Below are 27,686 nucleotides of genomic sequence, written 5' to 3' on the forward strand. Positions count from 1 at the left end.
TGTTTCCCAATATCACACAGTAAAATGGTAAAAACAAGAGATAAACCTAGGACACCTGCTTCAGAGCCACCCTTGCTAAGCTTCAAAGAGGTTCTTATTATTGCTAAGCATATAGGATGCTTAAAAAATATTCACTGAATGAACTGATGTTCATCATAGTGCCTTTGTTTTTAATACCTAAATCTTCCCAGGAACCAGCAGTTTGCTAAGATTATACAACTACCATAGTTTATTAAAGATAAATTACATGTTCTGGTGGTGCTATTAGCTATAGAGCATAATATATTACAAGGAAACTCCTGTGGCCAGGGTTCCCAATAAATTAATGGAAGACTACTAATTGGAATATCTATTAGTCATTCAAGATTATCTTACCTGATAAGTATCTAAGCTGTTATGTTTGCTGCCACCATGTAGTCCCTCTGCATTTGTTGTCACCACGATCTACTGTAGAGAGGAACCAAAATGTCCATCCTCAAAGAGGAAAAAAGATTAGGAAACCCTGTAAAATGGCTTCCCACAAAATAGCTTTCAGTGTCTGGAAAGCTAGAGTATCTCTATGGGGAGATGCTAATTATTGCTTTCAGTCCTGATAAAGACTGGGAGAGTACATGTCCAAACCAGGTGTGGTGCTTTCAAAATGCCCTGATTCGGCAACTGATTCAGTTTCCCCTTTCATTTTAGGTCTTCAGGTTTGAGAATATTCTGTCTTCCATTCTCCACTTCGGAGTCCTCCCACTGGCCAATGGTAAGGGATTCTTGGGAAACAATGTGACACTGACATTGGCTAAGTGTTGGTGATTGTCCGGGACTTTTCCATCCTGAAGCTTGTACTTCTAATGTGTTCTTATGAATCGAGGCCAACACCAGAATTGACAGAGTTTGTACCAACGACGATACAGTTTTGAAGTTAGATATTCCAGGTCCAGGACTTGTTAGCAACTCTACTTGCAGACTCAGCAAGAACAGCTAACTCTGTTTGAGTTAAGGAGATTAAAACCACTCTCCTTAGGCAGTCAAGAGTCTCCTTTGGGTCAACCAGAAATGAGATGATGATCCTTAGAAGGTGTCTCTGTGGTTCTTATGCAAAGACCACCATCTGGACAGACACAGTTTTAATGAATGACAATCCTAGGCCTTCTCCCTGCACTGCAATTGTTCACAAACTGTAGGATCTTGAGTTTGGCTTGGTTAAAATATGCTTTGTACTGGAGATCAAAATATTCTCAGGACCCACTAGTTAAGGTATTTTCAAAATACAAATTGGACAAGTTGCCAGCATTTTTCTGCCATCCAAATGCCCATAGTTGCAGGTGCATTTTTATTAAGCACAGATTAATTAACCATTCTTTCAGGGAAATGCTAGGGACATATCAGAGAGAATGAAGACACAGAACCAGGAAGAATGGAAAGATAAATTATCAAAAAGTTTCTTGTTAGTCTCTTACTAAAAGGTTTACTAAATCTTCCATGCCCATGCCCAATTATTTTACATCTTGTTCTATATTTTAGCAAAATTGCAGCAAGGATTTCCTCTGCCCAATCCACACAAAATCTCACTCGTCAATTCAGATATTGAAGTTCTTGAGGTAAGAATTGTCAATGTTAATTGCCCCATTTCTTTTCATAGTAAAATATACCTCTTCTTATTTTGCTTACTTTTTGTTTTATTTTGTTTTGCTTTGTTTTTTCCCAGCCCGAGGAATTTCATAAATAAGATGTTTAGCTCTTAAAGCCCGTAATTAACAATGAAAAGCACTTAAACTTGAGTTTAAAAATCAGATCAAAGTGGAAAAAAACCCCATCAGACCAAGTCTGATTTCCCTTTGAAGCCAAGTTTATTCACACCACACTACAAGAAGATGCACTAGTGCACTGTATTTCATTTGTTCCACAAGACAATTTGTAAGGCTGGGATTATTAATCCCATTTTATAGATGAGGAAAGTAAGATCCAGAGAGGTGAAGTGGCTTGTGTCCTGGAAAAGGGCATATCTGAGACTAGACTGACTCTTCTGATTCTCTCAGTCAGTAAACTTTTGCCTGAACCAAAGACCCTCCTCTGGGTTCAGGGATCTGTTGTGAGCTGTTTCCTGGTTAATCATTATTAACAAACTTCAGAATACCTTGTTTCTTCCTTTCTGGGGCTTTTTGGTTTCGGGAGGTGAACATAAGATTCTGACAGAGTTCTCCAATCCTATATACTACCCTGCACTCCCTCTTCCCTCCCCATGTCCCTTTCTATAACTGCTTAAGTCACATAAGGTGACAAGAATCCAAAATGGCCTGTTCCTATGTCTGAGGCACTCACAAGGGGGACAGGGGTTAGGAAGGGTATTGCACAGTAGGACCTGGTAAAGAAACCACATCTCCCCAACCCCTCAGGCAAACTCAGACATCCTATGGCTCCAGGTGCCCCAAGTTTGATATCATCTTCATTGTTGCATCCTTTTCAGGGTTTCCTTTTGATTTCCACTGACCTGAAGTATAAAACGTCCTTAAAGCAGCAGTCAAGTTTCCATGGTTGGGAAGCTCTGAACCTGATAAGTGGACGGTGGAGGGGGAAGCCAGCCCCTTGGTTGCCTGTTTGGAGTCCACTCCAGGAAGTAAATCGCCCTTAATCCCACAGCTCCTGTAAAGCCAGAGCAGGAAAGTGGTACACACAGGAATTGTAAAGCCATTGTGAATTGCTGGAAGTTTTCTTTTTCAAGCCCTCATGGATGTAGAGGGAGGCAAACTGGGTGAAAGGGCTCAGTCAGGATGTGTGTGTTCCCATGTGTGTGGAGGGGTATATGTTTGAATGTGTGTTCATGTTTGAGTGCATGTTGTATGTTCCTGTGTCTGTGAGATTCTGGGGCCAAGAGTGAGGCATGTACTTCTAAGGAGGTGCATGAGAAACTCTCAAATACAGATTTGCATCAGTTGTTATCAGCGGAGATCCCTTCAGCCCCTTCAGCTCTCTAGAGTTCCCCCCTCCCTGCATATTGGATTTTATGTTTTATATTTACTGTTACTGTCCCCTGTATTTAATTAAAATTGTTTGCTATCAATGTCAATTTTGCCTTTTTATTTGCAAATTTTCTTGCCCCAGATTTTTTTTTTAATAAAATAAGACTGGTAAGAAGAAGATTTAGTGTCCTTAACATTAACACAAACTGAGCTTGTACAGAATTCAAGAATTTCAAGAATTTTAAGTCCTTGATTTAAAAAGGGAATATGTTGTCTCTTTAGATGTTTCCAGAGAGAAACAGAGTGAACACAGGAAACTCTAGAAGTTGTATCACTTGCTTAAGTTTTACGCTGTTTTCCCTTTCAAATTAAATGAAATGGCAGTGAAGAGTACTAAACCTAGATAAATCACAGTAGGTTAAGTTAAAGCAACCAATCAATGGGGCGAAATTGGGGCAGAAGAGGAGGAAAGGGGAACCCGTATGGATAATGTAGGGAATGAATAGAAACCACACTTTGCATTTGTGGTGCTGACAATCCAGTGGGGGAATGGAAGAGAGCTGTTTACTGGAGGGCTTACCAAGTGTCATTTCATTTAATCCTCACAGCCACTCTGTGAAGAATTATGATCCCATTTTATAGATAAGGAAACAAAGGTTAAAAGAGATGAATCACACAAAGCCAGTAAACAGCAGAGGTAAAAATTCAATCAAAGCCTTTCTGATTTCAAAGTCGCTGTTCTTTACATGAGGTAGGATTAGAAACCGAAGGCACTTAAAGCTCATTTATTACTGTGGAGAAGCGACACTGGATAAAAGCACGATCACAAAGTACTTAGTCATCACAGAAGGCTGGACTGGGAAGCTCTGGCTATCCATAGGGACTGCCATTTACCCATCTTCGTATTGCTCATAAAATAGCAATAGATACCCCCGTAATAGAAGCCCCTGTCAGTGTTGTTGGAATAAATGATAAGCTGTCACGTTTCATTCTTTGGAATGCCCTTTTCTGAAAGAAAAGTTATTTAATGTGTTCACAAATTCGTTCTGAAACATTACAAAATTTCCGTTGTGGTATTTATTTAAACACGTTTCTCTTTCTCGGCTGCAGACATTTCTTCCCCCTCACTACTAGGAAGGTAAACTCCAAGCAGATGGATTCTTTAGAACAACTGGACCTGATCCCGATTCAGTGTGTTTCTCAGTGCTGGAAAACACTTCCAAAACGAAGGATAACTAGATCATACTAAAAACTACTGCACTGCATTTAGCCTAGCTTTAGCCTAGAAGAAAATGACTAGTTAACATCCAAAAAGTAAACACTAGAGGACAGTCTAACTTAAAAAAAAAAAAAAAAAAAAAAGCGATTGGTGCGACGAGTTTTGAGCCTCGGCGCTAGCCGTCGCCCATCCTGCCGCGGAGCTGACCGCGCCTGCGCGTTGAGTTCCGGAAGTTGGTGTTTCGGTCAGCGGGACAACGCGGCAGCGGCTCTTCAAAGCGAAGCCGGGAGTTTTCGCCACTCTTGTCGCCGCCATGAGCCGCAGTTATAACGATGAACTGCAGTTCTTGGAAAAGGTCAATAAAAGCTGCTGGAGAATCAAGAAGGGCTTCGTGCCCAACATGCAGGTGAGGCGGGGGAGCAGGACCCGGTGTCGGGGCCTTCCCGGCTGGGGGCCCGCGGCGCGTCTTTACCCACCCGGCCCGGTCTCCTTCGAGCCCTCCCGACCCCTCGCGCGCCGGAGAGGCCCCCGCCCACAGCAAAGTTCCCATCCCACCCCACCCACTCCTCCCGCCTCCGGGGCTGCCCAGCCTAGGGCGGCCCCACCTCACGGATGGAGCGGTCCCCGAACCGCGAGGACGAGCAAAGCGGAGTGCGTCCAGGGAATCCCAGTAAATACGAAATTGGCCTTTGCAAAGCGTCTTCACACAGAAGTCTCCTGAACGCACCGTGAGATGTGTTACGTCCCTGAGCCTTAGAGACATTAGTGGGCTTTTACTAGGTGGCACAGCCAGTCTGGGGTGCAGTTGCTGGGACTGAACTCCGCTTCTCTGAGTCATACCAGTCATTTACATAACGTTTACTGACCTGTGTTCGCTGAACCAAGTTTCTAGCATTCACTGCTCCGTGTTGGGTTTGTTGTTGTTTTTTTAATTGACATGCGCGGGGTTTTAATACAACGATCTTGCTTCTCGTGGCAACCTAGAAAGTTCACAGGGCAGGTTTTTTCTTTTTAATGTGCACTTTTTAGTAGGGCTTTGAGCGTGAGTCGGTTACACGGCTTCCTTTACTCACCCAGTAGAAGCTCAGCTAAGACGTGATGTCCAGTTCACTTATTTTTCCTCTGACAGGATGACGTCTTCCCGATGGAGACTTGGGAGCCCGATACCAGAGAGTTTGAAAGCCAGGTCTCTGTATCTCTTGGGCTTCCTTGTCATTTGTGCTTATGGTCTTCCATTAAAATGAAGAAGGCGGCATTTGTGAGGTTTTGGTGCATATGTTGTTAGACGGCTTTTGAAATCCCTTTAGGTGCCCTGCAAGTGTATTGAAGGTTTGTGATCCTGCGTCTTGGTAGAAGTTCCTGATAGCTGCTCCACCCTCTTACTCAAAATTAAAACTTATTGAGCGCCCCCTATGAGCAAAGCACTTAGCTAGACGCTGAGCGGAGAAAAAGCCCATAGTCGCAAACCTCCCTTTTGCTCTGTTTTTTCCTTTGACTAGTTTCTTTTTATGGAATCCAGTTCCCTGCATGGAGTAGAAAATAAAAAGCATATGACCATCCTAAGAGAATTGTAACACACACTGTTATGTTCCGTCAGCAATTCTAGCTTAACTTTTGATGCACACACTCCTGCTAATTCAGCTTGGAGACAAGTCTGATTTTTGCTAGGCAGTTCCAGTTTAACTATTTGAACAACACTTTACTACCACCCCTCCCTTGGGAAGGGAGAGTTGAAATCTTGATATATTGCTCTTAAAAAGTTACTGACCTTTATGGTAGGCTTGTGTTGTATTCCCAGTCTCATGAGAGTAGTGAACTTCACACTTACAATTCCCTATCTCTCTTGCTTAATCTCCATTCCTCCTGTAAGAACCGTGTGCTGCACTAAAAATTCCTCTTTGTTCCTTAAAAATACTTCTCTCCCATCTTTACGTCATCTTTCCATTCAGCTCCTAAATGTGTTGCTGCTGCTCCAGTAATGTCTCTTGTCTTTAAAGAGCCAGCTCAGTGTTCACAAAAAGTTAACAAACTGTGAAGCGCACCCCCACCCCGGCTACCGCCTCCCTAGACTGTTGAGCCCCTTCTTCATCAGATTCTTCCGTAGTACTCTGTGCTTCTATTACAGCACTTGCCTCATTGCACTCTACGTTTTCTAGTCTGAGCTTCATGCTAGACTAGAAGTTCCACAACATCACGATCTTGCACATTCTCTGTATCTCCCCTACTGCGCAGTACAGTGCCTGACACATAATGAGTCCTCAGCAAATGTTTGGTGAATTAATAAATGTGGCCCTTTGGAAAATTGAGACAATTTCCATAACTGGTATTGTTATTCATGCAATGGTAAGATGCACAAGTCATCTTTCTGATAAATAAATTTCCTTGTCCAGATGATTGTTAAATCTTTGGTTCTTCAATGCTAGGCAGATCCTTCATAATATTTGATCTCTGATTAAAATGTTCTGTCCTTTGGTGTTGCATAATCATGTCTTCCATTGCCCTTTGTGTGCCTCTATTGTCAAGCTTTTTTATCCCCTTAAAATTACATAGATGGTAAAACTAAGCACACAGCTTTATAGCTACCTGTTAAAATTTTTTTACTCACTGTTTACCTAAGTACAGATTTGTAAATCAGAATAGGACACAGTAAAGTGTAGTGTGCTGTTGTCTTAGACCTAGAAAAGGTACACTTAGGTCAGATGACTGCATTTTTATGTTTAGATCTGAGTTTTTGATTCATTTATTTTTTTCAAAACCTACTGATATTTTAGAAGCACAAGAATACTGAGACCTTTGGCCTTAGAGCATTGTTGGAAGACGTTTCTTTATCACACACACACACAAAATATTTTACCTGTTGAACTTTTAAATATGGCCTATGAGAGTAGGAGAATAAACAAAATGATCTGTGAACATTATAAAATACACTTTTAAGATATAAAGATGGGAACATCTTGTAAGAAGTTTTCTGCTTGTTTAAGGTAGCGTGAAAGTGTTTTATAAAGAGTAAAGCAAAATAAATATTGCCTACAGTGTTTGTATTCTGTCCTGTACTTATATACATCAGGTCCATGTGCTTAGACATAATTCTTCCTTTTCTTTGGTACCAGGTTGAAGGAGTTTTCTATGTGAATGATGCTCTGGAAAAATTAATGTTTGAAGAATTAAGGAATGCCTGTCGAGGTGGTGGTAAGTAAATTAGAGTTTGACATGTGGCGGTACAAGTAGTGTCTACCTTGTGGCCTGAAAAATGGTAACTCAAAGAATTATAATTTAAAAATACAAAAGTGTTGTCAAGGAATGATCAAGACTTCAAATGAGACGAGAACCCGTTACTTATTCGTGATCACATTGTTAGCCACCTGGCCTTGTAGGAAGCACTTGGAGCTGGATGGACCTGATTGGTTTTGCACCTAGCCTCGGACAGTAATAACAAGAGCTACCATTTATTGTGCACTTACTATGTGCCAGGCACTTTACATAGGTTATCTCATGTAATTCTTAAAGTAACTCTAAGAGGATATCTCCATTTTACAGATGTTTAAGTCAAGGCTCAGTGAAGTTAAGTCATTTTAATTTGTGCAAGGTTGCACAGTCTCTCAGTGACAGAATCAGAATTCAGATCCGGGAGTGTCTGATTACAAAGTCAGTGCACTGATTAGCCTCATTGAACTTCAGTTTTCTCATCTGTAAAAGAGAGTTTATAACACCTATCTTGCAAGACTACAGGGAGGTTTAGAGATAAATGTATAAAACTGTAATATAATGTTCTAGTGGTGATGGTAGAATAGAAGTCTAGTTTTAACCGTTTTATTTTTTTAGTCAACAAACCTAAAATAAATAAGTCTCATCCTGCCCCCCACCAGGGTGTGCTGACTTGTCTGAAATGACACACAGCCAGTGACAGAGCTGAGATTAGAACTCCAGATCCCCTGACTCTCCATCCAGTGTTTTCCCAACTCTTCCAAATTGCCCTTCTTTGTCACTTAGAATACAACCAGTACTTTTTTTTGATATATATTATGAACAGTTAAAAGAACCCTTTTTTTATACTGACAACATAAGGTATAATGATTATGTTTCACATCTCCCTGTACAGTATTTGCAAGCAATCCTCCGTGGTATGCACAGAATACTGACAGCATGTTTGTAATTATTCTGGTTGCCCTCACTACCTTCCTGTGCATGTGCTGCCTTCTTTTCCACTTCATCTCAAACACCCTTTTATGCTTTGTTGTTTTAGCAGTCCTAGCCGCTACCCCTTCATTAACGCAATCTAGAAAAGTATGAATACACTTCAGCTAAAAATCAAATATGTCCTCTTTTCTAATATTGAAATTTTGTTTTCAGGTGTTGGTGGCTTCCTGCCAGCCATGAAACAAATTGGCAATGTGGCCGCCCTGCCTGGGATTGTTCATGTGAGTCTATGTTCACAGTTTTAATCACTCATATTTTTTTTTAGTCTGAAAGTTTGTTGAATGGATGAATGGCCATGCCTAACTGATAGTGGTGTCATTTAGACAGTGACCTTCAAACATCTAGAAATAACCATGGAATTTAAAGAAATAACTGAGTCTAGGTAACATCTCAGTTTCTGGTTGCCTTTAGCCAGAATCTATAAGTGTTTGAGAACCTTTGAAGTAGATTTTGTTTTCTTGTTGTACACATTATTCTTATATCAGTTTGCCACCAGTGAAAGTTTCACGGTGGCCTCATTTAAGAGGTTGATTGGAGAAAGACTGGCAAGAATTGTAAGGGTTAGGACTGAGGGGAGGGACAAAGGGCAATATAGCTGTTGTGGATATGATTGGAAAAGGAGGGTGGCGGCGATGGTGGGGATAGACCTGGATGGTACAAGTGGGGCCTTCACCCGAGTCTACATTCAGATTCCAGCATTAGAGGTAGATGTTAAATCCACTCAACAGACATTTTTTGAGGTCTTTATGCCGGTTTCTCTGCTGGGCACTTGGGAGGAGAAGTGAAAAGACATGGCTTGTGCATTTAAGGAACTCGTAAGTGTCCAGGTGTCTGCATGTATTCCTACCATGTTTTGACCTCCATTCTTCCTGGGTCAGTATCCTTTTCTAGGCCCCAGATGTAGAAATTGTACAGTTTTCATACCATCAAATGGATTACATTTGTCTCTGATTGCTTAAACACTAAGGACCTGTGTAAATCAGGTATTTTCCTCCTGTCAGCCTGACATGACCACAATCTGTCAATCATCTTTAAAATGTAATAATGCGTTAAAGTTAGTATGTGGTCCTCCTATATCATGTGGTACTAAGGTTTTTCTCTTTTCAATTTTCTTAGTTAATGTCAGACTTTGTAAAAAAGTTTTTCCTGCTATATTTGGCTTTATGATTAGGAATTTTTTACACCTAATTTCCACCAATAGAGAAGATTTCATGAAAACAGAATCTTGATTTAGGGAAGGCTTCAGCCCCCCAGCCTATTTGAGAGTTAGTGTCAGGTCTGTCAGGCAGCCAGAGTGCCAGTGAGAAAACTGTATTTTATTTTCTAATTCTCTTTCAGCGATCCATTGGGCTTCCTGATGTCCATTCAGGTTATGGGTTTGCTATTGGGAATATGGCAGCTTTTGATATGAATGACCCTGAAGCAGTGGTATCCCCAGGTAAGGTCACTCAGGTGTGTAGCTTCTCTCAGAATCGTAGCCTTTCTAAAATAGAGCACAGCTGCATTTTGTGTGTGAATGTCAGCCTCATCATATTCTATCATTTCTTTTCCCCATTTACTGAGAGAATTAATTGTGGACACTCAGAGGCTATTAAAATATCAAGTAAAGCATATATTTATTTAAAGTTATTTGGGCTCCTACTGTGTGCCAGGCACTATTCAGACATGGGCTACAAAAGAAACTGAAACACTTCCCTGGCAAATTATACATCTTCTTTGTATCCCAGTTATGTCTTAGGCAAATTGTAGTTAATAATGTTATTTACTACATAGCATTATTGTGAGGATTAAATTCATTAAGCTTTGTTAAAATACTTAGAACAATGCTGGACACATAGGAAGTAATTGATAAGTGTTTACTCTCATTAGCATCATTATTAGTCACTTGTAGTTGTATACTTCTTTTCTGCTGTGGTGTGCTTTCACTGAAAATGTTTCACGCTGGAAGTAATATCTTTGCGTTCAGAGGCTGAAAAAAAGATGAAAGGTTGAATCGTGTCTTGAGAGTTCTGCCTCCAGCAGCAGTGGACAAGGTAATTTCAGGCAATCCTTTGCCGAGAACAACGAGAAAAGCTGCGTGAAATTTTTAAAACAGAGCCAAAAATGCATCTGTTGAAACCATAAAAATCTACAGAGGCAGTAAGAATTTGTGAGGCTAAGATCCAGAGGAAAAGTGCAGATACGTGAGCCCAACATTTAGCACTATTTTTCTCTTGAGGAAATGGCAGATTTGAATCAGTAAGGACACGTGATTTGAACAATCCTGTTACAAACTTGACACCTTGATCTCTCATATACATGTGTGGTTGTGCATGCATCCACATTACAGTACATCCAAGAACTGTAGAGTACACATTCTTTTCAAGTGCACACAGAATGTTTACCAAAATTGACCATATACTGAGCCGTAAAGCATGTCTCAAGTTTCAAAGCATTGAAATCATACATCAGCAGTTCTCAAACTTTGGGCCCAAGACCCCTTTACGTTCTTAAAATTATTGAGGGTTGATCTCAAAGGCTTTTATCAATGTTTACCTTACTGGAAATTAAAACTGAGAAAGTTTAGAAACAGTAATACACAAGGACATGTCTCATTACCCCTCAGAGCAAGCATGTTATCACATGTCATGTAGCCTTTGGAAAACTTCACTGTACAGTAGAGAGAATTGTATTGTTATACAATTAATCCTAAAGGCCTGAAAGAATTCTTGGGTCACACCTAAGAACCACTGATATAGAGGATACTATCCTACCACAGCAGAATTAAGTTAGAAATCACTAATAACAATAAAAACCTGGGGGAAAAAAAACTATGTTTATGAGTTAAGCAATGCATTTAAATAACCCATGGGTCAAAAACAAAAAATCCTAATGGAAACTACAGAATAATTTTAACTGATGTTAATTTAAAAAATACCTGTCTAAAAATTGTGGGTTACTGTTAACGCCATACTTGGATAGAAGTATATAGCCTTCAGTGCACAAATTAGAAAAGAAGAAAGGCTGCAGTGTCAATGATCTAAGCATCCATCTCAAAAAGTTAGAAAAAGAACAACTAATTAAACCCAGAAAATGTAGATAGGTGGAAATAATTGAGCAAGATTAATGAAACAATATACAGTGGTAAGGACCAACAAAGCCAAAAGTTGGTTCTTTGAAAAGACTAATAGAATTCATAAACCCCTGACAAGAGTGATCAAGAAAAAAAGAGAAGCATGTAATTCAAATTTTAATCTCTAGTCTAGATGTTACTTGTTGTTCATTACTGCCTCCTTGACCCACAAAGTACCTTTAGTATGTATTTACTTTAAATTTTGTTGTCCTCAGACTTTACCCACAGAGAACCACTTTGTTGGCTCCTTTAAAACATAGCTATTTTTAAAAGAGTGGCTGTCTTTTAAACCCTTTATTAATAGTGGGAAACCACAGGTAACAAAGCCTAACTACCTGGTTTTGCTAATATTTGACTAACTTTTCTCTATTTTGTAGGTGGCGTCGGATTTGACATCAACTGTGGTGTCCGCTTGCTAAGAACCAATTTAGACGAAAGTGATGTCCAGCCTGTGAAGGAGCAACTTGCCCAAGCTATGTTCGACCACATTCCTGTTGGGGTGGGGTCGAAAGGCGTCATCCCAATGAATGCCAAGTAAGAATGAAAGCTGCCAGTAAAGGGAGCGAGAGATAATAATCACACGACCCTCACGTTCATTTCCAGTGTAGGACACTTAGGAGATGGGGATTGTTCAGTCACTGTTGAAGAAGTGGTAACAAATTGTTTTTTTAAGCATGAGGTCTGTAATATTCATTAGAGACATTAGTCAATTCATGTTCATCATGACAGCCTTTGACATATGGTAGAATTCATAATAGAATAATATCCATTGATGATTACTGAGCACTTCCTATATGCAGAGCACTGTGCTGTAGTGTAGGTGTATATCATTTTGTGTAGATAATAACCCTAATATTATTCTTAGTTCACAAGAAAGGAAACTGAAGTTTAAAGAGATAATAGTAAATAAGCTAGTAAGTAAAGTCAGGATTCAAACCAAGGATCTTTTGGCTTCAGAGGCTGTATTCTGAACCCCACTGTCCTTTGTCAGTGAACCTGTATTGACAACCTTCCTTTTTGGATGATAGCACTGAGTGTGTTCTTCACCTAAGATGTTGTGTATTTCCAAAGTAGAAAATTCAATGTAAAGCTACAGCACAGTGGCCTTTTACATGGCCGTTGATGTACTGTCATAGCTCGTATAAAGCTGTGCGCCTTACACTTTGCAGAAGGGTGTGCTTAATAAGTATGTATCATTAATATCTTCTGTTTTATCTAAAAGTTCATGTGAATTTTGCATTCTATTCAAATATATGTACAGACATTAATATTAAAATGTCTTTAGCTATTACCTGTTATACAACTCCCCTTTACCAAAAAACAAAACAAAAAAACGTGGAGTAAAATTGATACATTTGGAAGATGCTTATTCTGTGACTTTATGTGGTCCCTGAATGCAGTCCCACTTTGAAAAGCATACCTGGAACATCTAAATAAATTCCAAGCATCTTTACAAATATTTTAGGTAGGAATTTTGTCCTAATAAGTAATGTTTGAAATGGGCTGTTGTGGGGAGGGCCCATTGATCATTGTAATCTCTCCGGATGGTATTTTGTAAGAGTGCTAGACCTTAGGTGAAGATCAGAGCTTTTTCCTTCTAAGGGTTTAACGTTGTGCACCTCAGCTTCAAAGTGCGGGTGCAGTAAAGCGACGTAGTACTTCTGTGAAGGTGGGAATAGACCTTAAAATTTAACCTGTGTTGGGCTTCCCTGGTGGCGCAGTGGTTGAGAGTCCACCTGCTGATGCCCTGGTCCGGGAAGATCCCACATGCCACGGAGCAGCTGGGCCCGTGAGCCATGGCCACTGAGCCTGCGCGTCCGGAGCCTGTGCTCCACAACGGTGAGAGGCCCGCGTACCGCAAAAAAAAAAAAAAAATTTAACCTGTGTTGCCTGAGGACATTGAGATAGCTTTGTTTGTTAGTTGTAATTTTTCATAAGTTACTATGAAAAGTTAGTGTAGCTGTAGTAAAGTTGGTGGCAGATAATGATATTTGATTATGGTTATAAATTTTCTGTGGCTGCTTAATCACTGCCTCATAGAATTCAGGATCAGAGAGATAAATAAGATTTGAAAAGTATGAGGGGCTGTGTCAATGTCAAGAACATTGGCATTTATAATTTTAATATTCAATTATTTATGTAACCGCTTTTCCTCAAAAAACTAGAGTTGCTGAGAGCATGAACTACATCTAGCACGATGCCTGATACACAGGCATAGTCAATATAGTTCTTCCTTTTGCCCTTTGAGATGTGGTCATCTTTAGATTTTGATCTGCCTTGGCTGTGAAATGACCTGCACCTTGTTACTCACTCAGAGACTTGGAGGAGGCCTTGGAGATGGGTGTGGACTGGTCCCTAAGGGAAGGCTATGCCTGGGCTGAAGACAAGGAGCACTGCGAGGAGTACGGAAGGATGCTGCAAGCCGACCCCAGTAAGGTCTCTGCCAGGGCCAAAAAGAGAGGCCTTCCCCAGGTAGCGCTCACTTTGCAGGGGAAATGTTCATTTTTTTCATATTTTGTTTTTGTTGGGAGGAAGAAAAAAATCTGTCTTCCATGTAGTAAATATACCCCAGCTTTTTTCACATCAAAAGGAACACAAACTTGTTTATGCTTCATTGTTAATCTTTTAAAAAGCTATCAGGAGCTTGTAGATGTTCATAAAATAAAACAAGATATCATGAATTAGAAGTGGATGGGAGGAAAACGGGATATGATTATGAGGCTTAAAATGTATACCAGGGCTTCCCTGGTGGTGCAGTGGTTGAGAGTCCACCTGCCAATGCAGGGGGCACAGGTTCGTGCCCCGGTCCGGGAAGATCCCACATGCCGCGGAGCGGCTGGGCCCGTGAGCCATGGCCACTGAGCCTGCACGTCCGGAGCCTGTGCTCCGCAACGGGAGAGGTCACAACAGTGAGAGGCCTGCGTACCGCAAAAAAAAAAAATGTATACCAAAATTGCATATGTACAAACTTGGACAATCTACAGATTTGGCTGAAAGTTTTCTAGCATCCAAGATGACAGCAGATACCTTGTCGGTTCATGGTATCCATGAGATAAAAATATACCCGATGTTTGAAATTCACAGCAAATTGTGATGGCTTTGCCACTAATTCACTGTGACCTTGGGCAAGTCTCTTTTGCCTGTCTGGGTCTCATTTTCTCATCCAAAAATTGAGATAGTTAAAACTAGGCAGTCTCTAAGACTGTTCCAACACTGCCATCCTTTGGGTCCGTAAAGCATCTGTTAGCTCCAGTTATGGGATATATTCTTCCAGTGATGGATAGTGGTAGGTGTCAGTGAACTCACAGATATTTCAAAAATCATTTGAACTTGGACTTTGTGTAAGAGTCAACATTCACCAGAGTTCACCCCAAAATTTGACCCTTCTCTCCGTGATGTTTAAATTGTCCTGTGAGCCATTTGGTGGTTTGAGTTTTCATTTATGATGCTTTTAATGTGCTGTGCCTCAAGCAAATAATGATATAATAAACGCAGGAACTGGTCTACATTATTTTAGTTGTGTGGGATATTACTTTAAGTGAATGAAGCGTTTCTAAGCTTAGAAGTTTTTTTGTTAACGCTATATGTGTGGTTATCTTTTTATTTTTATTGGGTTTTTTTACCTATTTGCTTTGCAAATGGATTTTTTCAAACCTGAATGCAGCTATTTTATCAGACATTCTTACATTTGCAGTTGGGGACTCTGGGAGCAGGCAACCACTATGCAGAAATCCAGGTTGTGGATGAGATTTTCAATGAGTATGCTGCTAGGAAAATGGGCATCGACCATAAGGGACAGGTGTGTGTGATGATCCACAGTGGAAGCAGAGGCTTGGGCCACCAAGTAGCCACAGGTATTTTCTGGACCTAATTTTTGACTTGGTGCTAAAATGTACATTTTGTGGGGAACCATATAGAGACTAAAGGGAGAAAGTGCTGGAACTGTACTGTGCAGGATTTTACCCTGGTTTTCCTAACTAGCAGAAATTAACTGCACTGGGCCTTAACTTACTTGTCTGAAAAAAATGGGAATAATAATTATTTCATATGGTATTGTCAAAGGCTCCAGTTACCATATTTACTCTTACAGGTTACTATTACTGTCTGACCAAGAAAGAGCAGTAAAGACTTCAAATTGTAGAGTTTATGATATATGCGGGAATATGTCTTAGACACCTACCTGTACGGCAAGATTAAGTGTTATAGTGGATTCAGAGATGAAATAGCAAGGGCTCTGCCCTCAAATTGTCTCATGAGAGAGATGTCATGTTCATTAAGAAGAAAAAGTAAAGACAGAAGGTATAGTAATTGATAAAATACTATGGAAGAGACAGAAGTGTTTAGGGAAAAGATTTTAGAGATGACTTCATGGACACATAACATGTGCAGTTTGAACAATCACACACGCAGAACATTCATGACCAAAAGACAGTGTGAACAAAAGCAGGAGGCAGGGAAATAGTAGAAAGGTCACTTTGGACCGTTTGTATGATGAGTGAAAGGATTTATGAATATAGGAAAAGTTATATAGACACGTGGAATTACTGTAAACTCTAAATTGCAATTATGGTTCATCCTTGTATGTACATTTAATTCTATGGGAATCTAAAAATTTGTGCCAGCCTGGCCTGTTAGAATATTTTGTCTAGCAAATATATGGAGCATTGACTAGTATTTCTGAACTTTCTACTGAGTTCTGCTTTACACTTTATCATGGATTTGATTTGCATGCAGAAGGTCTAGCAACTTACCTCCAGTTCTTTTCAGTTAAGTCACTAAAAATTATTTTTAAAAACCATGAGGGCAGTAAAACGTATTTTATTACTTCTCATTCATGCACATGCCAGGAAGGGAGTAAGTAACTCAGACCACCTTGCATTCCCCTTGCAAGTCCTCGAGGGCAGGTGTTCTCTTTGGAGCCTGCATATATTGTGTCACATAGCTCTGACAGAAGATTCTCAGTAAATATATCTTGACCAATAAATAGATGAGCTCAGAAACACTTTAAAGGGAAAATGGTATTTTACTTGTTTCTTTGTAGAATGGTTTTGAATCTAGCCCACTTTTCTGCAATAAATCTGAATTATAAAGGGAAAGCTGACTGGTTTGGACTTGTTGTGCTCTCTCCTTTCAGATGCGCTGGTAGCTATGGAAAAAGCCATGAAGAGAGACAAGATTATAGTCAATGACCGTCAGTTGGCTTGTGCTCGAATCGCTTCCACAGAGGGTCAGGACTACCTGAAGGGAATGGCAGCGGCCGGGAACTATGCCTGGGTCAACCGCTCTTCCATGACCTTCTTAACCCGTCAGGTACAGTTGAGGTTGCTTGTCTGTTCCCAGTTATACATGATGAAGTTAAGTAATTTAAAACATAATGTATTCAAATCTAAGCCTGTAGAATTTGGTTTTGGAAATGTATGTAATAGATATTCAGAATATTGGCGAAGTGTCCAAGCTTTCGGTGTGTCCTTAAGCTAACTCAGCAGGGTATCAGGAGAGGGGAGAAGAGAAGCCAGAATTATTCCTAGAATTTGCCTTGAGCAGCGGAGAGGGTAGAAGTGCCGTTCACTGAGATTCAGAAGGCTGAAGAAGAAGCACCTCTGATGGGTTTGGTCAAGACTAGTTGGAGTTTATGGAGTGGAGTTTGCTCTGTGGTCTAAAGACAGTTTTTGTCCTTTACATGAAGGTTAATAATTCTGCTATTTTTGAACTCTTAAATCCTTCACTCCCTTCCAACAGACCTTCCAGAATCAATAAGATAAGTTCTGAAGAGCTGGTTCTGCCACTTTTAACGTAAGCTTTTTTTCTCTTAGGCTTTTGCCAAGGTCTTCAACACAACCCCTGATGACTTGGACCTACATGTGATCTATGATGTTTCTCACAATATTGCCAAAGTAGAACAGCATGTGGTGGATGGAAAGGAACGGACTCTGTTAGTACACAGGAAGGGATCCACCCGAGCTTTCCCTCCTCACCATCCCCTCATTGCGGTTGATTACCAAGTACGTACTGAGCCATTTGTGGTTTTAAGCAGTGGGGGCATGATTTAGACAGTTCTAAATACGTAAGAATTTAAACAGGAAAGCAGCAATTGTGAAAAGAAAACAGTCTGTCATCCATGAGAACAGTGATTTCCAGTCTTCTCTGAAGCATGACTCCCCCCATCATCTGTGCTTACAGTGTGCTGTAGTGCTGCATGGAGAATATTCTACTCCATTAAGATGCACTAAGATTATCTTTTTAAGGCCTTTGAATGATTAGAAGACAGGATTAAGATTAAACTCAGTCTGTTTCATTCCTCTTATCCTTTTGGTGTCTGGCTGTGATAGAGTTAGAAAGACCCTTAACCTACCATTTCACAGATGAGGAAACAAGCCTGAGAGGGCAGATGCCTTGCTCGGGATAGTTCTTCCTAAAAACACTTCACTACAAATTTGAGTTTTGCTTTGCTCTTACCTTCAGGCTGTCTTCTGCTGCCTTCCTGGTCCTCACATTTTTCCTCCCATCCTCTTCCCTTCCCTCTCAACTATCAAAGAATCAGAATAATATCTTAATATAGTTGTGAGCACAGTGCATTTAAAGGCCCTGGTTTCTCCACAGTCCTCCAATGCAAGAGGAAATTTAAATCTCAGACATAGGAAGCTCCTGCTTTTCTAAATTTTAACATGTTTGATTTGTGTGCTTCCTCAGCTCACTGGACAACCTGTGCTCATTGGCGGCACCATGGGAACCTGTAGCTATGTTCTCACTGGCACTGAGCAGGGCATGACCGAGACCTTTGGAACAACTTGTCATGGAGCGGTGAGTTATGAAAACAGTGTAGTCAGTGTAGTCACTGTTCTCTTCAGTGTAGTCATTGTTTTGCATTTTGACAGGTAAATGTACTTGGTTGAGCATTAACAAAGTTGAGGTTTGGGTTTGTCTTGTCTTCTACCTGAATTTTTCCCCGTAATATATACTGTCTAGTGAACTAACTGAGGTCACCAAGTATCTCGACCTTAGTGGGGTCATTGTACGGCCAGGGACTGTTCCTCAACTCTGTGAGTCCACAAAATCCAGATCGAGGAATTATCACACTACCGTAACTGATAAAACTTTACCTGATGCAAATTTACATCAAAATGTATCTCAATGATTCACAGACCTAGCCATTAGCATAATTTGTTCCTTACTGGGTGGGTCCACTCAAGATTTGGAGGATATGCCCCATTTTGCAAATCAGGACCCATGTGTAGACTGCACACCTATTTCAATATATTGCCTCTTCTAAGCCAGGGGTTGGTAAACTTTCTATAAAGCACCAGACAGTAAATATTTTAGGCTTTGGGGGCCATAAGATCTCTGTAGCAGCTATTCTATTGTGCCATTTTAGTAGAAAAGCAGCCATAGACAATACATAAACAAATAGGTATTGCTGTGTACTAATAAAACTGTATTTACAAAAACAGGTAATAGTCCAGATTTGGCCCACAAACCAGTTTTCCAGCTGCTCTTCTAAGCCATCAAAGTTCTTAGCTGGTGATGGAGTGGAAAATAGAAACTGTCTATGATACCTTCTCAGTAGGACAGAGCCTCACATATATATTAACCCTACTTTTTTTCCTCTGATCCTTTCTCATTTTCAGTTGCCTCCCAACTCCTAACTTTAACCCAGTGATCAAAACCATCTCCCCATACACATTAGCAGTGTCTCAGGGCATTTTCTGTTGTCGCAGTGGGGGAGGGGAATTGTGCTATTGGCATCTAGTGGGTAGAGGGCAAGGATGCCGCTAAAGTATGGGACAGTCCCCACAACAGTTACCTCATCCAAGATGTCAGTAAGTGCTAAGGTGGAGAAACTGTTTTAAACCACAGAGAGCACAAAGTTTTTGTGATGATAGACATACTGATTACAATTTTAAATTAACATATTTATATGTAATTGATAATTAGTAGTGATTAGATACACAAAACTAAGTCTTTAAATGCTAAATGCTTTGTAGATGTAAATTTGTCTTCCAAAAGGATGAGTCTTAAAACAAAAAGCACATTACAGTGTTGATTAAATAGAAAAAGACTCTCTTCTTTTAGTTTAAAAAGAAGTCAGGGAAAAGGCATATGATCCTAAGGGTTTAAATAATTGCTGGGATTGAACATAAATTGGAGCTCAGAATTTATAAATGAAGTTCATTCCTTTCCCAATCTAGGGCCGTGCACTGTCCCGAGCAAAGTCAAGGCGTAATTTAGATTTCCAGGACGTCCTAGACAAATTGGCAGACATGGGAATTGCAATCCGTGTTGCCTCACCCAAGCTGGTTATGGAAGAGGTAAGTGAAATTTTGATAAGTATTCAGCATAAAACTGTTTATAATTTATGCCAGTACCTGGAGACAGCAATTTTTAGTATTGCTAATAGAAGTGTTTTTTTTAAAAGTAACCTCAGTTACAGTCTATCATTGTCTTCTCTTTTGTTTGGAGGTTAATTATGAGCTGGGTCCATAAGAATGATTTTTACCATTCATGTATAGTCTTTGTCTACATATTACAAGCTTTAAATTTAGTTTGAGCTAACTCATCTTAACCTTTCTTTTGCACAACTGTATACTTAACAGTTAAATTTGAAAGCAAATTTGAAAAGGTAGGGGGGAAATGTTTGAGAAAATGGGTTTTTTTGATTCATAAGGGAGCAAAGATTTTGTTTAAATTACATGTATGTATATGTACACATATGTACATATTTAAATTAGAAGCAACATAACTTCCTTTTAAAAGTTTAAGAGAAAAGAAAAATTGTCATCAGAAATTCTGTGCCATGACATAACTATTACCTCCTTTTTTTAAGATGCTTATTGCCATTTTTTCCCTAAATGCTTTTTTTAAACTGGTTATAATCATAGTTTACAAACATTTTATAGTCCTTTTTAAAATTTAACACATTATTATAATATTGTTTACGTCATTTTTAACGACTGAGAAATATTCTACTAGCTAAGTACCGTAAGTTTCTGCCCATAGTGGATATTCAAGTAGTTTCCACATCTTTGCTACTCTATATTAAGTTGTACTGTGTGTCTTCATGCCTGAATCTTTCCTTCAGATGTTTTAATAATTAGAGTGAAATCTCAAAAGCAGAATTACTGCGTTAAAGAGTATGACAAAGCTTTATTTTTTGTTTTTTTGGGGTTTTTTTTTTTGTGTGTGTGGTACGCGGGCCTCTCACTGCTGTGGCCTCTCCCGTTGTGGAGCACAGGCTCCAGACGCGCAGGCTCAGCGACCTTGGCTCACGGGCCCAGCCGCTCTGCGGCATGTGGGTTCTTCCCGGACCGGGACATGAACCCGCGTCCCCTGCATCCGCAGGCGGACTCTCAACCACTGCGCCACCAGGGAAGCCCCAAAGCTTTATTTTTTAACAACTTAATTTTTCACCTGATTTTAATTAAGAGGTTTTAGAAAATACCAAGAAGAAAACATCTAGAATTCCACCAATCAGAGATAACCACTATTAACATTTGGTATACTTTTTACTTGCACATTTTATATATGATTTTTTTCACTCATCCAGCTAATACTTATTAAACATCTGCTATAGTTAGGAACTGTTCTAGGTGCTAGGGATATTGCAGTGAACAAAACAAACATAAATCCTTTCCTGTGAAACTTACCAAATAGTAAAATGTATAGTGTGTGGAATGATGGTAAGTGCTACAAAGTAAAAATGGGAAGGGGGATAGGGAGAGACTGGGAGTGGGTGCAGTTTTAGATAGGGTGTAGTGAGGTGGTATTTGAGTGAAGACCTGAGCGGGGTAAGGGAACAGGCTATGTGGGTATCTAGGGGTAAGCTTTCCAGGCAGGGAGGATGGCAAGTGCAGAAACTCTGAGGCCAGATCACACTTGGAGGTTCAAGAAACAGTGTGGAGGCCAGCGTGACTGGAGCGAGCAAGAGGGAGAGGAGGTTAGAGAGGTAGGGTCACCAGATCGTGTGGGTCCTTGTTTTTTCCTTTACAAATGGATTTTTGCTCTTCCTCTGAGTGAGATGAGGGGAAGACTTGGGAGAATTTTGAGCAGAAGAATAACATGATCTAACTGATGTGTTTGCATGCTGTTGAGAAGAATCTAGAAGAGAAATTGAAGATGCAGGAAAGAGTGGGGAATTACTAGAGAAGTGTCCTTGAGTAGATGAAAGGAGATGGGATCTGGTGGGGTTGGTCTTTGCTAGGAGCTTAGGTAATTCATCCTTAATAAAAGGAGAGAAGGTACAGATGCTGGTAGTCAGGGAAGATATGGCAAGAGAGTTTATGGAGATTCTTTTCTGGTTGTTTCTGTTTTTTCAGTGTAATAGGAAGTAGGGCCAGCAACTGAGAGTGAGGATGCAGGAGAAGGTATAAAATCATCATCTAAGAAAGTGATTGGCCTAGTGAAATTTTGGGTGATTGCCAGGACAGCGTCAAGGGCCCACTTGAGCTTAAATTCAGTGGTTGGGTGTTTTTCAGCTACATCCAACTGTATAGGTGCTGGCATGAAATAGATGTTGAGTTTCCTTTAACCAGGGTTGCAAGTAAAGGAGAAGCAAGGTTGTTGAAGGGTGTTGCAAAGGGATTGTGGGTCTCGTGGGGTTAAAGGATTGTTGGAGGTGGAAACCTAGGCTGTCTGGGGTGCTGGGAGCTGAGACTGTGGAGGAGTTGTAATCATTGGTTATGACGAGTTCTTGGGGATGACTCTGGGAGAGAATGGCAGAGGTAAACATTGAAGGAGAGGGAATCAAGAAACTAGGAAGCCAAGTTACTGAAAGAATCCTCTTCCTGGATATTGAAATCATTCTGAATTACAGCAGGAGAGGGTGAGGGTGACCCAGGAGCTACAAAACTTTAAGTAACAATGGGGATCAGACTCTAGCAGATGATTGCAGCAACAAGAGTAGTGGGTGGTATAAATGGTGACTGCAACATTCAAAACTGGGAGAAAGGAGGGAGAATGGTCTGAAAGGAACCATGAAGAGCAAGGACACCTGTCCCACCTCTCAACCTCATGGCATGACCCAGTTTGGGAGAGAAAACAGCTACCACTTCAGAAAGTTGGAAGCAGAAGTAATATCCTCAGCGGAGGTCCATGTTTCAGCAAGAACAAGAAAGTGAAGGGAGTGTTTAAAAAAGAAAGGAAGAAGTTCTTTGCCTTTGACTCAATGGAAGGAGTTCAGAGGCCACAGTTTTTAAAAGTTTTTAAAAAACACAGTTTTTAAAAAACAGAAATGTTTCAGAAACTGGAAGGGAATAGGAGATGGGCTAGAAAGGGGTGTGTACAGAGCCCCCACGGGAATCAGTCTGAGAGGCCTAAGCTTGCTGTGTTGACATGAATGGAGATAAAGGGTGTGTGTGGTGAGATTTGTTCTAATGGTGGCAAGACAGAAGGAAGGGGGGAGGTCTTACTAGAAACTCACAGAAATAAATTGTATGTGTATGTATGTATGCATGCATATATGTAGTGTTAGTTATATATATATGAATGTAATAACCTTTCCTTATTGTGAAGGTTATACATGGTCATTCCAGGAATTTTGACAACTGTAGAAATATCTAATAAAAGAAAATCAAAACTGCTAATAACTCCACCATCCAAAGACAGTTACCACTAACAGGATGATTTGGTACATTTCCTTCCAGTTGGGTATTAGTGTATATGCTTTATTCAATTACATTTACTGCTTTTCCTACTTATACAAGTGATATATGTTCTTTGGGGAAATTTAGAGAAATACAGAAAAAATATAAAACAAGATGAGAGTGTTATTATACTACTCCCTTACCAACACTGAGCTTCATCTTTTTTTAAACCTTTGCCTATTTGATAGGCAAAAAAAGAAAAAACAAAACCAACTCAGTACTGTTTGAATGTGCATTTTTTAAATTACAAGTGAACATTAATGCTTTTAAAGATTCCATTTTAACTAGACTTTTCCTCCCCTGCAGGCACCTGAGTCTTATAAGAATGTGACTGATGTGGTGAACACCTGCCATGATGCCGGAATCAGCAAGAAGGCCATTAAACTGACACCGATTGCTGTTATCAAAGGATAGAACCCTGACGGCAGCCACTGGACACCACTGACCCTCACTGAAGTGGACGTGGACTGAAATGCTCTTCAGACATCAGACTCGAGACCTGACAGGTTCCAGGGTGTGCAGGTGTAGCTGCCCGTTCCAGAATGGCTGGTGGGGAGGCTCCTGATTCAGGAACCAATGTTGTAAACTTTCCTTCTGGGAGGAGTCACAATGCCTGCATTTGGAAAGGGATGTATATGCTTCCTCCCTGATTATCCCACAGGTTTTTAGGAAAGTCTGTTAGGGGGTGGGGGTAAGTCAAGAAACTGCCTTACTCAGTCATACAAGTCTTTAATCATCAGAATGAAGTTCTTTACACCAACCTTTGTTTCCAGCCTGAGAGGTGTCATGAAGAACATTGTATTAAATAGGAAGGTTTGGGAATGTTTCTTTTTGCCCTCTGTTTGTCAGTTTATCCATTTAGCCACTCATATACCCGCTTCCCCTGCACTGAGCAAAACCCTAAATACCATTCTTACTTGGAGCATATAAAAGGGTCATAGCAAGATGTTAGATGGATAATGAGATACGTTATGGAGGGGTTATGTGTGGAGGCGTAGGGATAGGGACCCAAAAGAGAAAGTAATTCATCATAGACTTGCTACCTTTGTCATTCTAACTATGAGGCAGACTTCTGACTTCCGTGTAAAAGTGGCATCAGCTGGTATCTTTAATTAGGCCTAGTCTGGCAGACTTTTCTTGAATAATAACTTGCACAGCAGCAGCAGAGAACCCTCAGATAATACAGATATCTTTACATTTATGATTGAATTATTATAAAAGCATCAAAAGGCCGCAGCTATGATGTTAATGGTTACTCTGTGTTGACAGGTTGGCTAGTCCTTGTGCCACCTAATCAGATTAGGTATTATATATACTGTGACACCCAAAGATGTTAACGTTATAGGTTACTAAGGCCATAGTTGAGTCTAAATAGCCAGTAAAATAGAAGAATCTAATAAAGTTGTAATACGTTGTTTATATTTTGTGCTTAATGTTTTATGGCTTAGGATAATTAGTATTTTTTCTTGGTTCACTTTGGACAGTGTTTCTGTTTTCTGATTTTCTCCCTGGTTGCTTTCAGAGATGCACCCTAAAAGATATTCTTTTCTAACACTTACCTCTCAACATATAATAAAACCCCCCATTGGAGTGTCTTCTAAATGCTGTTTGGAAGACTAGAGAAAAGCAGACTTCCTCTGAAAAATGTATGATATGAAATAGCATGTCTTGACTCTGAGCACTCGGTAACTTTAATGGTTTTGATGGTAGAGTTTGAAAGTTATCAGTAAGTTAGTAATTGTAATGCGATAATTATGCATTAGTTATGCCTCCAGATTGGACCAGCAACTGTTGTGCACAGATGACTTAAGGATGTAGGTTACCTGTGAACGCTGGAGGGCATTTAAAGATGAGAAACAGGCTTCTGGCAAGTGCTAGATTCTCTAGAGATGAGGCAACACTGAGTGTCTGAGTGGACTTCCTCTAACTGGGCTTTCCCAGTGATGTTGTTTGAAACAGATTCATAGCAAAGTCCTCTCCCAAAACTAACTGATGTCAGTGCAAGAAATGCTGCAGATCGTCTTAAATACATAGGTTGCGTTTTATTGGATGCTTTGAAAGTCACTCTTTGGGAAGGGAAGAGGGGAGCAGGTGAGGAGGAGAAATAGAGAAGGATGGTTTGTGCCATGGCATTTCTGTATTATAAGCTTTTCTTATATGTAGCATTTCTACCAAACTTGACCCTATTAATGACCTTGGAAAGTAATGGTTAATATTTTGAGTTCAAAAAGAAAACTACAAACATTGTTTTCCTTGTTCTAAAGATGTTATTTTCCCATTTGAGGCAAAAAGCCACTTAAAAGTGAATGTTCAAATGAAGCTGATGTAACGGACTGTTTTTACTGCCCTGAGTAAAAGAACCCCATGCCTGGGCGCATGGACGCAGCTGGGAAAACCCTTTGATAAGGCACTGTCTGGTTTTCTCAGGCATGAAGATGAGTCTTATTACTATGCACGTATTTGTCCCTTTTTCAGCCCTCTAAAGTCAGTAGGTTTATCATTAATATTTTCAAAAGCACTGCCGTTCACACATTGATGATGGGCTGTATCATTCCTGTCATCAGCATATGGTTGGGAAAACCAGTTCATGAGATATAAACAAAATATGAACATTCACTAATTTTCTAATTTTGTGAATATTTTGTGGAGCAACAAGGAACTGAAGGTTTTTTTTTTAGGTTTTCCTATTTTGTTTGCGTAAGACTGCTTTTTTCCCCTCATGTTCATTTTAAAGTTTCTTTCTCCTATTTCTGAAAATTGCCTTTAAGCATCACCTATATTGCTGGAGTGTTCGCAACTCTCTGTGCCTGCTATTCCAATACACAACTAACATAGCCTCTCTGTCCGTACTTCTCACCTATGTCCTTATTGTTACATCTGCTCCATTGCTTGACTATGTAGGATTTTCATGTTGTCCAGAGAGCATGATTTGGGTCCATCTGGATCAGTTGAGTTTGAAGATGCTGTTAATTATTAATCAAGCACCTTGGAGTATGCAAAGTTGTTATGATAGATTCTGATCTTTAAAAGATCTTGCTTTAGGGCTTCCCTGGTGGCACAGTGGTTGAGAGTCCGCCTGCCGACGCAGGGGACACGGGTTCGTGCCCTGGTCCGGGAAGATCCCACATGCCGCGGAGCGGCTGGGCCCGTAAGCCATGGCTGCTGAGCCTGCACGTCCGGAGCCTGTGCTCTGCAACAGGAGAGGCCACAACGGTGAGAGGCCCGCATACCGCAAAAAAAAAAAAGATCTTGCTTTAAAACTAATATCTGAAACACCAGTGATCCGAAGAGAAGATAATGTTATAAGGGGAACATGTCATAGAGAACTGAGTAGTGATTGAAGTTGTACCTTGCAGACAGACATGTTGTAAATGAACAAAGTGCCAAGCATATAGTAGGTGCTTAACACATTAAAAATCATCATTCCTGGGGTGAGGGATCAGAGAAAAAGAAAAAATCACCATTCCTGCTTTGCAGTTTACCCAACATTTTTACATATGGTTTTAGTCCTTAATAAATGAGGGAGGACTGACAGGCAGGGTCGACGCCCCTACTCAGCCTTGAAGCAGTTACAGAAGACTGACCATTGCCCCTTGCTTCCCATTAGAATGTGGGAGTAAAATCTCTGAGGGGGGGATGAAACAGAAGGTGAGGGGTCAGGGCACAACCTTTAAAAGAATGACATAGCCATAGGACATGACAAAAACTGGTTAGAACCAACTAGATCCAAGATGGTGAAAGATTCACCTTCCAATGGACCTTTGAGCCTCATTATATGCTCATTGTAATACATTAGCATATGCTGAATGACATGACACCCACAGGTGTCATGACAGTTCCTAGGCCGACCATCAAAGGTCAAAAAGTGAGTGGTGGCCCAGTTTCTGGAAATCTCCACCCCTTCTCCAAAATAGTTAGAATAATCCTCCCACTCATTAGCCTATGAAATTACCCAGCCCATAAAAACTAACAACCCCATATTCCAGGGCCTCTAGCCTTTTGAGATGGACTGCATTCTGTATGTGGAATGTGTATCTCTCTAAATAAGTTCACTTCTTATCTAAAAGGAGGGAGGGAGGATTGTGTGAGCCATTCACTGGAATTTAATGAAGTTGGCAAGATAGGTATTATCGCATCATTACAAATTAGAACGAAGCCTCAAAGATCAAGCAGCTTGGGGACCTCCCTGGTGGTGCAGTGGTTAAGAATCCGCCTGCCAATGCAGGGGACACGGGTTTGATCCCTGGTCCGGGAAGATCCCACATGCCACAGAGCAACCAAGTCCGTGTGCCACAGCTACTGAGCCCATGTGCCACAACTACTGAAGCCTGCGTGCCTAGAGCCTGTGCTCCGCAACAAGAGAAGGCATCACAATGAGAAGCCCACGCACCACAACAAAGAGTAGCCCCCACTCGCTGCAACTAGAGAAGACCCAACGCAGCCAAAAATAAAACTTAAAAAAAAAATCAGTTTGCCCAAGGACAAGCTTGCCCAAGGGCACCAACTAATGACAAAGCCAGGCATAGAGAGCCAGGTGTTTTGACTCCCAAGTTTAATTTTTTTTTTTTTTTTTT

General features: G+C 40.5%; 2 protein-coding genes across 2 annotated transcripts in view; both read left to right on the forward strand.

Moving 5' to 3' along the window:
- BPIFC (BPI fold containing family C) overlaps positions 1-2,987 on the forward strand; it is a 55,164-nt gene extending 52,177 nt beyond the window's left edge. Inside the window, exons 16-18 of the mRNA XM_030856142.2 lie at positions 685-748; positions 1,513-1,589; positions 2,456-2,987. Of these exons, the coding sequence (XP_030712002.2) occupies positions 685-748; positions 1,513-1,589; positions 2,456-2,620 (306 nt within the window). The 3' untranslated portion in view covers positions 2,621-2,987. The remainder of the gene's footprint in view (positions 1-684; positions 749-1,512; positions 1,590-2,455) is intronic.
- Positions 2,988-4,399: 1,412 nt separating this feature from the next.
- RTCB (RNA 2',3'-cyclic phosphate and 5'-OH ligase) lies at positions 4,400-27,686 on the forward strand. Its single transcript, XM_030856147.2, has 12 exons — positions 4,400-4,573; positions 7,278-7,356; positions 8,518-8,585; positions 9,703-9,802; positions 11,854-12,010; positions 13,792-13,948; positions 15,171-15,330; positions 16,611-16,786; positions 17,290-17,478; positions 18,167-18,277; positions 19,663-19,782; positions 23,419-27,686. The coding sequence occupies exons 1-12, from the start codon at positions 4,481-4,483 to the stop codon at positions 23,524-23,526; spliced, it is 1,518 nt and encodes a 505-aa protein (XP_030712007.1). The 5' UTR covers positions 4,400-4,480; the 3' UTR covers positions 23,527-27,686.

Source organism: Globicephala melas, chromosome 10, assembly GCF_963455315.2.
Source record: "Globicephala melas chromosome 10, mGloMel1.2, whole genome shotgun sequence".
Classification (NCBI taxonomy): domain Eukaryota; kingdom Metazoa; phylum Chordata; class Mammalia; order Artiodactyla; family Delphinidae; genus Globicephala; species Globicephala melas.

Excerpts from the sequence above, each read along its gene's own strand:
- RTCB (XM_030856147.2), top strand. The coding sequence starts at position 4,481 with ATGAGCCGCAGTTATAACGATGAACTGCAGTTCTTGGAAAAGGTCAAT. Across the intron at positions 8,586-9,702 it reads CCCTGCCTGGGATTGTTCAT|CGATCCATTGGGCTTCCTGA; the intron begins GTGAGTCTATGT and ends ATTCTCTTTCAG. Across the intron at positions 17,479-18,166 it reads TCATTGCGGTTGATTACCAA|CTCACTGGACAACCTGTGCT; the intron begins GTACGTACTGAG and ends GTGCTTCCTCAG.